This window comes from Rhipicephalus microplus, chromosome X (genome assembly GCF_043290135.1).
Source record: "Rhipicephalus microplus isolate Deutch F79 chromosome X, USDA_Rmic, whole genome shotgun sequence".
NCBI lineage: Eukaryota > Metazoa > Arthropoda > Arachnida > Ixodida > Ixodidae > Rhipicephalus > Rhipicephalus microplus.
The window spans coordinates 405,817,788-405,829,993 of NC_134710.1; the positions used below are offsets into that span (position 1 = coordinate 405,817,788).

General features: G+C 44.8%; 1 protein-coding gene across 23 annotated transcripts in view; it reads left to right on the top strand.

The window, feature by feature from the left end:
• LOC119160958 (uncharacterized) overlaps window positions 1-12,206 on the top strand; it is a 156,035-nt gene that overhangs the window by 131,035 nt on the left and 12,794 nt on the right. For all 23 annotated transcript variants that reach the window (XM_075880215.1, XM_075880222.1, XM_075880223.1 and 20 more), the window contains 2 exons: window positions 3,239-3,350; window positions 8,908-9,004. In XM_075880215.1, the coding sequence (XP_075736330.1) occupies window positions 3,239-3,350; window positions 8,908-9,004 (209 nt within the window). The remainder of the gene's footprint in view (window positions 1-3,238; window positions 3,351-8,907; window positions 9,005-12,206) is intronic.

Consider the following 12,206-nt stretch of genomic DNA (forward strand, 5'->3'; position numbering starts at 1 on the left):
ATTGCCGTCACTGTAGTTTTACCTTGGACCGATGTCAGCACGCGAACTTCCTTCGCCCCCTTTTTCTCGACGGTTGTGGTGCCAGGCACGTCGAAGAGCTGTCTGATCGGCATTCCCGATTTGCCCAAGCAGGTAGCCGTTGTTGTGCCGCAAGTTTAGGACGAACCTCTGAAAACTGTGAAGCTTTTCATCGTACTCCTCCGCAAAACTTTTCACATATGCCCGTTCACCTTTGGAGGGAAAAGCCTTTCCTCTTCATAAAGTTGGTTAGCCAGCACCTGCTCGTTTTAAACTGGCTCCGCGTTAGACCTTTTTTTAAGGCTAATTGCATAGCCCGCACTTGGAGCAGTTCTGTCGTCACAGGCCGCTGTGCCACTTGCTGCTCAAGCACATACTCGCCGAGCAGTTCTTCAATTTGCGGAAACCGACCCTGCTGTGGCCCACTGAAGCTTTTGCGTGAAGCTTTGCTGACGACAATCTTCTGCTTTTGTTTCCGCCAGTCCCGCACGCACGTTTCAGAAACTCCGAACGACCGTGATGCGGCCCGATTTCCGTCCGTTTCTGCACACGCGATGACTTTTCTTTTAAAAGCGGCATCGTGGTGCACTCGAGTTTTTGGAGTCGGCCCTTTCATGCCGTCGATGCTAATGCACTACAAGATGACGAACTCCTCAGCACACGTACGAAGTGCTGCACATGGGAAACACATAGGCAGAAATGGCCGACGCGCGATGCTGACGCACGTAGGGGGCGGCCATTTTGGAAATGCCGATGGCAATAGAATGACCGTATTCATTTTTTTTTTCCGGACTCGATTCTAACGCGCATGCGGTTTATAAACTCTCTTAACCGGAAAAAAGGTGCGCGTTAGATTCGAGTAATTACGGTAGGTCACGTCTTCTGGATGTGTTGTAGAGATTGAGAAAATGTGGAGGCTGAATTGTGTTTATTTATATTGTTTGGTGCAACAAAAGTGGTGTCAACACTTTATACATTGGCACCAGTGTCGATGCCAGTGGATGAAGTCGCGTGTTTTTCGCACACGGCTTTTGCAAACACTGGACGAATGTGCTCTTTTGCTAATCTGACCAAGGAGCACTTTGCGTTAATATATAGTGCAAAATGTGGCCAAAACGAAATTTTTTTTAGCGAACTGTCTGCTGCGTAAAATGAAAAATAAGCTGGTAGTTGTCACATATTGATGCGGGTGAGGTAGCATGCAGTATTGCTACGAGCCTGAATAACTTGGTAGTTTGCCGTTTTTCGTGTGATCGTAATAATTTTTATATTTTATATAGCACTGATTTTCCAGCGCGAAGACATTATTCAGAAAGCACATTTTGAAAAGACGAGTCGAAGTATGAAATCGAAACTACATTTGCGGCAGTAGTAGCAGTGTACTGTCAATGGCAGGTGTTCAGACATCACCATCACCAAATGAGAGTAGAATGCATACAGTATTGCCTCATTACAATGGGCCTTTATAGTGAAGAGGATTTTTTTCCATTATAACAGGTCTATGTAAGGTCAGGTACTGTTATTACAGACCTTTATGAATGAATAGGTACGTTATTACCAATGAGAGTTACAAATCGCTAACACTGTCAAAAAACTGATTTATTTTTTAGAGGGCATGCAGCCTCTGTATCATGAAAAGTAAGATTTTTTTTAAATTATATTTTCAGTTTCTGTATCCTGTTTTTTGATTCCAAAATATATTCATTGAAATTTACATGGAAGTGTGACCTGCTGAAGTGGCGAGCTCTTCAGTTTTGACTCGTTGGAAAGAGCATTTCTCAGTTTTCAAATTAACCACTCCAGTGAGGTTCTCCATTCAGGAGGAAGCGTACAAAAAGCAAATGTTTGAAGTTTGTTTCAAGGCTCCGAATGACTGCGTCCGCCATGTTGCAACAGCATGCCTCACAATTGGCCTGATTCTTTGCCATGGGAGAGCGTTGTCTGCTGCTGCCGTGTCGCAAGGCCACAGCTGTCAAAAGTTGCACTAATTATGAGCACACCCCCACTTGTTCTGTGTTCATTAGTCAATGATCATTGACAATAATTACACTTTAGTTTTCCAACTGGAAGCAGAAGCTCAATCCTCAGATAACGATAGTACAATGCGAGCGTAGCAGATACATATCTCAGACCAGTGTAGTTTGAAGTTCTGCTTATAACCACTTTGGACCTCATGACGAAGACAATCTCACAGGGACTCTTTGTACTCGCAATAGGGCATGACATACTTTGAAACACCGGGCACCATAGAGCTTCCTATAAGTACACTAAAGCGAAGCGGAGCACTAGTGCCTATGGAAGCTGCAACACATGGCGCTTCAGTGTGCACAGGAATGATGGGTACTAGATAGATTTGTATAATCTTCGCACTCTCAGGTCCTTTAGGCTTCACATGGCTTGAAGCTGCTTTGTCACGAGATGACAATCAGTAAAGGTTAAACTTGACCTTTTAGGCTGATCAATTCAAATCTGGTCACGAAGTTCAATATGGTTTGTTATTTTGTTCGAAACGGAACACGCTGCAATAAAAAAGCCACAGGTGCATTTGAAACCTGCAAGCATGAAGGCTAGGCAAATCTATGTACTATCCACCATTCCCATTGTTGCTGAATGATCGCAGGGCCAGAGTCTCCTTTAGTTAATTTCAAGAAACTCTTATGCGGAGTACAGCAGCCTTGCACACCGGGTCAAGCTTACTTCCTAGAGTAGTGGCTAGGCCAAACTCCACTCACAGTGCCATGATGTACGAGGTGAATCTGAGCTTTGTGGGCAAAACCATTGCGATAACAGATATGCAAAAGTGAGGAAGCTGCAGTGTGCTTCATTGCAAGCAATGAATGGTGTCTCCCACTCGTTCTTCAAAACAGTGGATGGGTATTTTAAGAATTCCGAAGGGGACCCTTCAGCCAACCTTGTTACACAGCTTGTCATGCAGCGACCACTGAAAGCACCGGTAGAAGTGGCTAGCAGTTTCGTCCGTCGGCGCCCTTGAACGCAAGACCAAGCTGACTGCATACCAGTTTATTGTCATGGTAATGATTTTTGGTGAGTTCGTATACATCGAGTAGTAAAGTTCTGGTGCGAATAGAACGGAATAGGAAATGCTATTCACAAAATATTCATTATTCAGAAAAAGTTTCATTATCGTGCACTCCTATTTTTGAGTTAAGGTTGGTGCCATCGTTTACTCAGTCACGTGACTCTTGTTATGGTGATGCAGTTGCCCATCCGAGGAGGACCCCTTGGTACCCTTTGACCCTCCCCTGGTCTCCAAATATGGCCCCATCTCCCGCTGTGCACGAACCCTCGTCAGAGGGCCTGCTCCTATCCAGGTAAGGCCATGTTTCCTTACTCACTGATAACTTGGCTGCATGCACTGCACTACCTAAAGAATCTCTTAGCATGTTTCATGAAAAGACACTGTCACCTGCTTTGAGCATGTTTATTCGAGCAAGTTCTTAAATCAGGCCAACAAGGTTCTTCACACTCGTTATATTGTGATGACAATAGTAACGACTTTCACTGACTGTGGGCTATAGGCAGCACTGCAAGCGCAGTTTTCTAGGCTTGTACAAATATTCGAATGAGTATTACAGTATGCAAATTTGGTTCAACTTGAATTTAAATTATTGAAAATTTCTAAGCATTCGAAATGAACCAGTAGGTGTCAATTAATCCTCATGTAGCTTCTCTAAAGGTGATTTCACTTCAGTGAAGGAGTGCTACGTCATGAAAGCATTTTTAAATGTATATTAGTTCGCATTAAAAATTTTGTAAAGATTGTTTCACCGCAGGGAGCAGTGCTAAGCCGTGAAAACTTGTACTCGGTATAAGTTCACGCTGCTGCGAAGCCCCAGATATTGCCCTTGCATAGATTTATTTTTTTTTATGTTTAAGGGGGACGCGGCTTTGGGATCACGCAAAATGGCAAAAGAATAGATTTTTTGAAAATCAAGTTTTCATTTTCTAGAACCCTTTTTCTAGCCGATTCCAAAATATCGACACTGAAAACCACGCAGAAGTGCCCCGGAAAATTCATTTCACCTACCTAGGTAGCGAAACTTTTTTTGGAAATCGTGAGAAAACAGCAATTTTCGTAAAATTATAGCTTCGCGATGGCAGGGCCGGGAGCCGGCTTCTTGGGCTCATCGGAAAGAGCATTTCTCCGTGTTTAACTTTCCTGCCTCAGCTGACTTCTTCTTTTAAAAATAAGTGCACAAAAAGCAAATGTTTGAAGGTCGGTTCGAGGCCTTTGATTGGCTGTGGCCGCCATGTTGCCTCAGCTCGCCTCGCCATTGGTCCGGTGCTCGCTCCGGGAGATCGTCATCTGCTGCTTGTCCGTCGTGACGACATGGCTCTTGAAAAGCGCTACTTCGTTACGTGTTCACGGTTCGATGATCACTTAGGATATAATTACGCTTAATTTAGGAGCCGTTAGCGGGTGCCCGATCAGGTTTCTACGAGCGGGCGCACAGTCTACGAGTGCGGCGCGTCATCGGAGTCGTCTTTAGCCCTAACTCCGCCGACAGCGAGACTGTGGGCAGGAACGACGCGCAAGAGCACTCTTGGCGACGTGCTTTTTCGCAAGAAATGAAGCACATCACTCGTTAGCTCCTCTGAATCACGTACGGGCATTTTACGCATCGGCAGCGGACCACACAGTCAAGCTTGCACCCCTCCCCCCCCCCCCCCCCCCCTACTGCCAAGGATTGCTCAAAATAGCGGCTAGGAGCTTTGCGCGCAGTCACTCGAAAATGCGATGCCAAGCGCAGTGCGCGTCGTTTTTTTTTTTTTTTTGTCATCATAATTACACATTTCGCGCATTGTCACCGAACACTGCCAGCAAGTACATAACGCGCCGGCTGCACTGTCCACGCGGCCGCGCACACCACGGTCATATGGAGTGCTGTTAATAAGCTTTTGAGATGCGATTAAACGTGCTTGGAGCCGTGCTTGGTATCGCCACGAACGTCTATGAATGTTCTGAGGCAATGAAAGCCTCGTAGATTAGCGTTTCTGCGACTGGCCGTTTGATGATGCATTTCACGGCTAGAGTGGCAAAAAAGCATGTATGAATCAGGGGCACAAATTTTTATATGCCCGTTTGGTGTCATTAAATATACTGCTAAAAATTCCTGTGCCACCAGTTTTCTTCCCATAACATTGTTATTTGGAAACAAGGCATAGGCCGTCATGGTGTGATCCATTTTTCTGATGAAATGAACCTCTCTCCAAATAAAGAAATATTCAGTGAATATTTGTAATCAAGTACTTAATTACACTAATTGCAACTTAAGCACAAGATATACATTTAATAATTTTAGTATATGGTCTTATTCAATTACTATCTTTTCTGTCATGCCTATCACACCACTCCTTCATACAAAGAACTTGGTTTGAAATCCATACTTGTTCTTTGTAAATCATGAAAGGGAGGTTATGGGGAAAAACAAAAGGCAACCAGGGCACACTGGTCAGAGATCAAATATGAGAAGTCCAAATATCATGAGACAAACCTGAGATCACAATTTTTAGGTGTTTTAGAGACGTAAAGAGAAGTTGAAACTTTAAACGTAGTTTTCTCAATACTGTTTCTTTGGCATTATGCTCAGCTCTTGAGGCAGATATCTGGGCAACCACTGCACAGATTTTGATTCCGTTTATTTTGTAATGATCCTTGAACTGTGCTTCAGGGGGCTGCGATCTTAGTTTTTCATTTTATTCTTTAAAAAATTTTCATAGGGTTTCTTGTTTGTAGTGAGTTTGTGCTCATTGCAGTGTCACTGGAGTAAACGTTAACTACAAGTTTTAGTGTTGCAAAAAATTATTTTGAGAACGCAGCCCCCTTCAACATTCATTTGGCTGTGCATACAGTAATTGCCAACTATTTTTGTCATTTCATAAATCTTCCAGCCCCTCCACGAGGTTCAATTAAAAAATAATTTGTTTCTCATTAAGTATTTGTGCTATTGCATCGAAATTTTTATGGATGTGAGGCCATTCTTAGTGTCTGTGCCAATTTTTATCATCATCCGACCAGAAACAAGAAAGTTCATTGTCAAAGGCACGTCCCCCGTTAAAAGCTTGTTATACCAATTTATATGATCTAAATATAGCAAATTCTAAAACATATTTTACAAGTTATCACTTGGATACTAAACATAGTTATCTGTAGGGGGGGTGCAAAAGGTACTTGCCCCCCTCAGGCCAAACCAGTTACAGTTCAACCCTGATTATACAACTTTCAGGGGATCACGCAAGATTGTCGTATAATCTGGGTGTGAATATTTGGTTGACGTTCAATTCGAGTAAAGGCGCTTTTTTTTTTCCTCTCGGGCGGAATCGCAAAGTCGTCATAAAATTTACATTGTATAACAAAGGATTTTAATACATCAATTCTATGGGGAATTTGCTAGGACCAAACCAATTTGTCGTAAAATGTGGGTAGTCGCAAAACCGTGGGATGTACAGTCGAGCTCACATATAACGGCCTCACTTAACACGAACTTTCGCTTAAAACGAACAATATACGCGTGACCGTGAAAATATACATTGGGTCAATGGCAAGAAATCGCACTTACAACGAACATGTCCGAGCGCTGCTAATCGGTTAAAGCGAACGGAGTCAGCGGTCTGCCGCCTTCCCGGGAAACCACTTTCGACCACCAATCAAGCATCAGCAAGATGCCCATACATTCTTATTGTTAAACGCCGACCCTGCCTCCGCGACCCTCTAGTTGCCACTCTCCCCAACCCATGGAGGAAGGAAAGCTGTTTCCTTCCTTCATGCCCCGACTGCTTTTTGTTGCGCACCCCTCCGTCCTTTGTCCCCCCGGCTACTCTGAGCACACCGCATCGCCAGACGAGGCCCGTGTTTTCACGGTGCCACCGATCTTTCGAAGACCGGCCAGCCATCTACCCTGTTTTTGATCGCTGGTTCAGTCGTTGGAATCGCCAGCCTGGAGTGACCAGACCATTTGCCAACATAGTCGGTCACTGACTGTATCCGATAGTCTGCGTCTAGTGCACGCACGCACGCTACCCCACCGACTCGGATAATTCGCGATTCGTTTCGTGTTTAGGACTTGTTCTCGCTCACTTTGCACTTGGCTCAGCAGCCTTCCGCAGAGTGTGGAAGCGCGAAAAGGGCTTTTAATTTGCACGGAACTAATCGCGAAGTATCGAAGTTCGTGAGGTTATGCAAACCCGCCAGCGCAACAAAACGATTTTTTTACCACTGCCGCCAAATCTTCGAGCACCGCCGCGCGCATTGATCCAGGCGGCCGTGCGTGCTTTGACTTCTGCGCGTGTAGGCACTCTTTCCAAGTTTTTTTTCACGGGAGAGTTTTGCGGACCTTTCAAGCAAGCTACCCAACCTGCCTCCTTCCTGTGTGTTTTAGTTTTCAAGGTCTCCCTCCTGCCGCATCCTCCCCTCTCCTTATCGCAACTCCTTGCCCTTCTCTCGCGAATCCCCTCTCCTCTCTTCATCACAACTCCTTCGCCCGTCTCCACCGCTCCGCGATGCCCGCCACGCTGGCTCGAATTAGTTTCGTTTCCTGACTGGAAACGGGCCCAAAGCTGTTCCACGCCTTCTGGCCTGTGTGTCGCGTTTCGCGTCTTGCTCCCTCTTGGCTGACGGGAGGACTTGCACGCTTTTTCCTGCCGCTCAACAAAACGTCGAAAGTGTGATTGTTGGCTTGAGCGTAATCTGCGCGTTAGGTGCCACGTTGCGGAGCGCTTGCTCGTATCTGTTGACCACCTGACAGCCAACTTGCCGCTTCGGGCGTCCCGTTATTCAGCTGTGGAGATGGTGAATATTTCGTGGGCAGTGGTGACGACTACATGCGCAGGATACTGTTTTCATGAGGCCGACTTCGTCAGCGTCAGGCCCGATGCCGAGCCTGAAGCTTCCGAACTGCGGCGGTGATTTGTGGCAGCGCTTCGTTGACCCCGACCTGGGAGAGCGGGTGGGACATCTGTTGCGATGGTTTAATTACTGCCGATAATGATGCCGACACTGAACCGTGCATGGATTGGGGCATTGTGAATGTCATACATGGCGAGAGTGATTTGAAGGAATGGGATTGCGAGAACGACGAAACTTTGGAGCCAGTGCCTTATGCAGCTTATGCCACGGGCCTCGGCGAACGAGCACCCTGCCGTTTTAAATGAACTCGATACCGCCCTTATCGCTTCTTGCTCTTCGAAACACATGCATCATGGACTTTTTGGGGCAAGAAAAGTTTGTGTTTTCACTCGCAACTTTTTTTAAAAGCTGTGTTTCATTTACTACGAACTTGGGATACAGCGAACGAATGCCGCGTCATGCTCAAATTATAAGCGGGCTCGATTGTATAATCGAAGTTCCCTCTGTATATAAAATATATGCAACTGTTCAACATGTCTGTCCATACAACATTTATTCATATTTTAGTGTAATTTTGCAATGTTTCGCTCAATAAAGAAATTAAAACACAGTCACCTTCCCTCCACATGGTTCACACAACATCGATTCCCAAAGTATGTGGGATCTGTCGAATTTCTTATTCTCCCCCTCAGTTGTCAGAATGGTGCTCACGTGCACGGAATTCCATGCACAGTGTGTACATAGTCTGTCTCCATTCTTTTTAAGCTCACGGGACCAACTCTGTTTAAAAAAAGAAGTGCCCACTGTGTAATGGCTGTGTTTTCACTCTATGAAGCCAAAATTGCAACTCTGTGCTATAAAAAATCTTCGTCATGTGCCCAAATAAACAAGGTTAGCAGCCATGATGAGGGTGTCATTAGCTATTTATTGCAACATAAAAAAAGTGAAATGTTTTTGTTGGTACTTGTTTAGTTACTCCTCTGTTCTTGGTTGCTGAAGGCATGCCTTATTACTGCATCCAGGTGACGTCCCGGCAACCTCAGGAACTGACAAGCCCCACTGCTGCCTTGCGTTTGCCCTTGCCATCGGCTGCAGCTGCCCCTTCGCTCTACGCACAGGGTCGGTGGTTTCAGTGTGTCTGGGCTTGTGTTGTTACAGTCTAGAGGAGTCTTTATTCTGCATGATGGACAGATCCTATTCTGTCATAGATGGAATAAGTGAGAAAAAGGCCTCTTTGCTTTATTGCTTTCTTTGCCGTGTAATACTGTACAGGATTCTTATGCTAGAACTTTGGCTGCACTTGAGGTTGACATTTATGTTCATGCTGGATATTTCATATTAGCGATTTCAAACAAGATAGTGAAATCTGAATACATTAAAAACTTGTTAATTCGGATTTCATGTGACCAGAAAAATGTCCAAATGAACCAAATTTATACTATCTATCGATAGTGTCAAAAAAAAACCATAAACAAATGCCTATTATGTTAATTCGCTTTTATTTTCTTGATGAATATGTAAATGTTGTACTTTGCGCAAAAGCACTGTAAGCCACAATTTTCACCACTCGCGGCTTTTTTCACAATGTGAACGTGACACAAGACCTCCCTGACCTAGCTAATCTGAAACTAGCTAACGTGGTTGCTTGGGCGAGTTGGTACGACATGATTCACAGGCTGGGCAGTGCATGTGTCAGCAGGCCTTCGATTGCGCTATCATTAAAAGAAATAGATTTCCTTCGGCACGTTAGCACACGTGCTGCTCATGGTGCGTTGTGAAGATGACTATGTGGTTGTTAGGTGGATTCTGTTTTGTTTGTTTTGTATTTTCTTTTTTTGTTAGATACTGCCCAAGTATATATTGTGCGGTTCTGGCAAATAAATCTTGTTGTAAGTTCAGTGCCGCTGTCTGTCTCCTTCTTTTTCTTGTCTCTCGTTATTGGCGCTGTTTTTTATGTTAATCTGAAACGTCGTTACCATCCTTGCAGTAGGATTTACGCTGACGATGACAGCAGCGGACTGCGCTGCCTCGTTTCGATTGTTCAAGAACGCCATTTTCACTCATTTAGCAATACAAAACTGCGTATTCATTAAATTTAGGTGCGCACTTACACTGTCGACAATGTAAAGAAAGATTAGAAGGCATTGAGCCAGCGTGAGAATAAAGAAACGTGTTTGATGATTGAGGCATGGTATATTTATAATAGCAGTTGCGCATGCATGAGCCAACTGTCGATTAACTTGCATAAAGATGAAATCAAATGCCTCAACAGTAATCTTTTACGTAGGCAACTATGCGTGCCAGATTGATAGGTTCGCATATTGCATGGGCATGCGCTTCTTCAGTTGTTGGATGTTTGTGGTGTCCTGACTTCCTTTGTGTGTCTGTGCAGCACTGAAATAGCTGAAAAAGGCAAGCAGCACTGAAACAGCTGTTGACTGCACTGAGGACATCAATTTTGAAATGGTTTGGTAACGGCAGCTGCCATGAGTGCGAGATCAACAAGGAAGCAAGCGCGCACAGTCCGGCGTGTTCTGGGGCAAAGAGGGCTCGTTTTCATGTCCTTAGACAGATAGGTTGCGATATGGCTGGGGATAGCTTCTTTGCATATTAATTGGAGCATAACTATTTTATCTATCCTTTGCTCGCATGCAGGCACCTTGTTAACATTGCAGATGCAGTAGACATTGTTTGCCCTTTTTGTGTGTCCAAAGTAAATGCGAACAAAAGCATGTCTACAATGCGTACTTGTACAGTGGACTCCCAATAAACGAAACTCGCTTAAACGAAAATGCCTCATTAACGGAACTAAACGGGCTCATATTGGTGGATTTCTATGTATAGCGCAGTAAATGCATAGGTAAAAACTGCTTATTGGTCACCTACGGTTAAACGGCACAAACAGCATAGACACGCTCATGCCAAAGATAATCTTACAACCATGGGAACACCTCAAGTCAAGCCAATGTCGATCACTCCGTGTCGATCGCTCTTCATTTTCGACGTCGTGCGCACATCCATAGTACCACTGTGAGTGTAAACATTCGACAGATGTCTGTCTGGTTGCGTATGAAAAGTGGGAAATGATTCAAGCTCAAACCAAGAAGTTTGTGAAGAAACCCGACATTTTGGAACCGATTTGGTTCCTCCGGGGAAACTGAGACTGTTTTGGGCCGTTCGTTGTATATGCCATGGCTTGATTAGTAACCTTCTCCTCCAGTTCGTCTTTCAAGGATGGTCCTCACTTTCAAGGATGGTCCTTACTTTCAAGGACCATTCTTGAAAGCGTGACAAACTGGAGAAGAAGGTTACTACTCGAGTCGTGGCATATACAGCGAACGGCCCAAAACATCAACTGCTCTCTCGGAACCCTTCCCCCCAGTGTATGCACACGGTCTGCGCTCCATGGCGAAACGAGAGAGTGAGAGACGGGGGAGGAGGGGTTCATTAACCGCCCCGCGAGTGCTTTGAAGACGCTGCTGCTACGTAGTCTGTTTCCCCTGAGGAAGAAACCAAGTCTGCTCCAAATTTTGTCTTTCATGATAAAAAGTGAATGTTTTTTTTCTCTGTAGCATGCTCCAAATTTAGATTTTCGTGCTTCAAAAGTAAGATTTTGCTGCTCCAAAAGTTGCTTTGAATTCTATTTTGGCTGTTGCACCCCTGCAACAGGGACATTTGCACCAACTGGCAACAGGGATGGCTTAAGTAAATTTTGATGAGTTTTGAGCCATGAGACGAGATGGGTCTTTTTTACAAGGTGTTTTCATCAAAGACTCTGGCCTTCAAAGGCGAAGTCTGTAGTGGAGAAAAACGCAGCAAAGATCGTATCGCTGTGCTGGTGGACCTAACCTAACCTAACCTAGTGCAAATGAAGAAATTGAATTCGACACCTTCCTGTTGTGTACCATGCGAACGGAAGAGCATGGATGACCATGGTCATTTTCGAAAACTGGCTACTGGAGGAAGACGCAAGATTTATGTGGCAAGGCAGAAAGGTTGTTTTCATCCCTCATGGTCAAGTTGAAGGACTCCAAGCCATCACTCTGGAGTTCTTGCCAGCCAATTCAACGGCAGTGATCCAGCTGATGGATTAAGGGGTTATTCAGAACATCAAGGTTCATTACTGCAGACAGATGCTCCATCGAATACTGCTTTGTGCAGACAGCAGGAAATGCTACAGCATAGATTTATTGGCAGCCATCCACATTTTGGCTCGTGCCTGGGAGCAAGTGAAGGCTACAACAATACACAGATGCTTTCATTATGCTGGCTTTCAAGTGCCAGAAACAGTACCTGATGCAGAAAAAAGCCCTGCTGATGC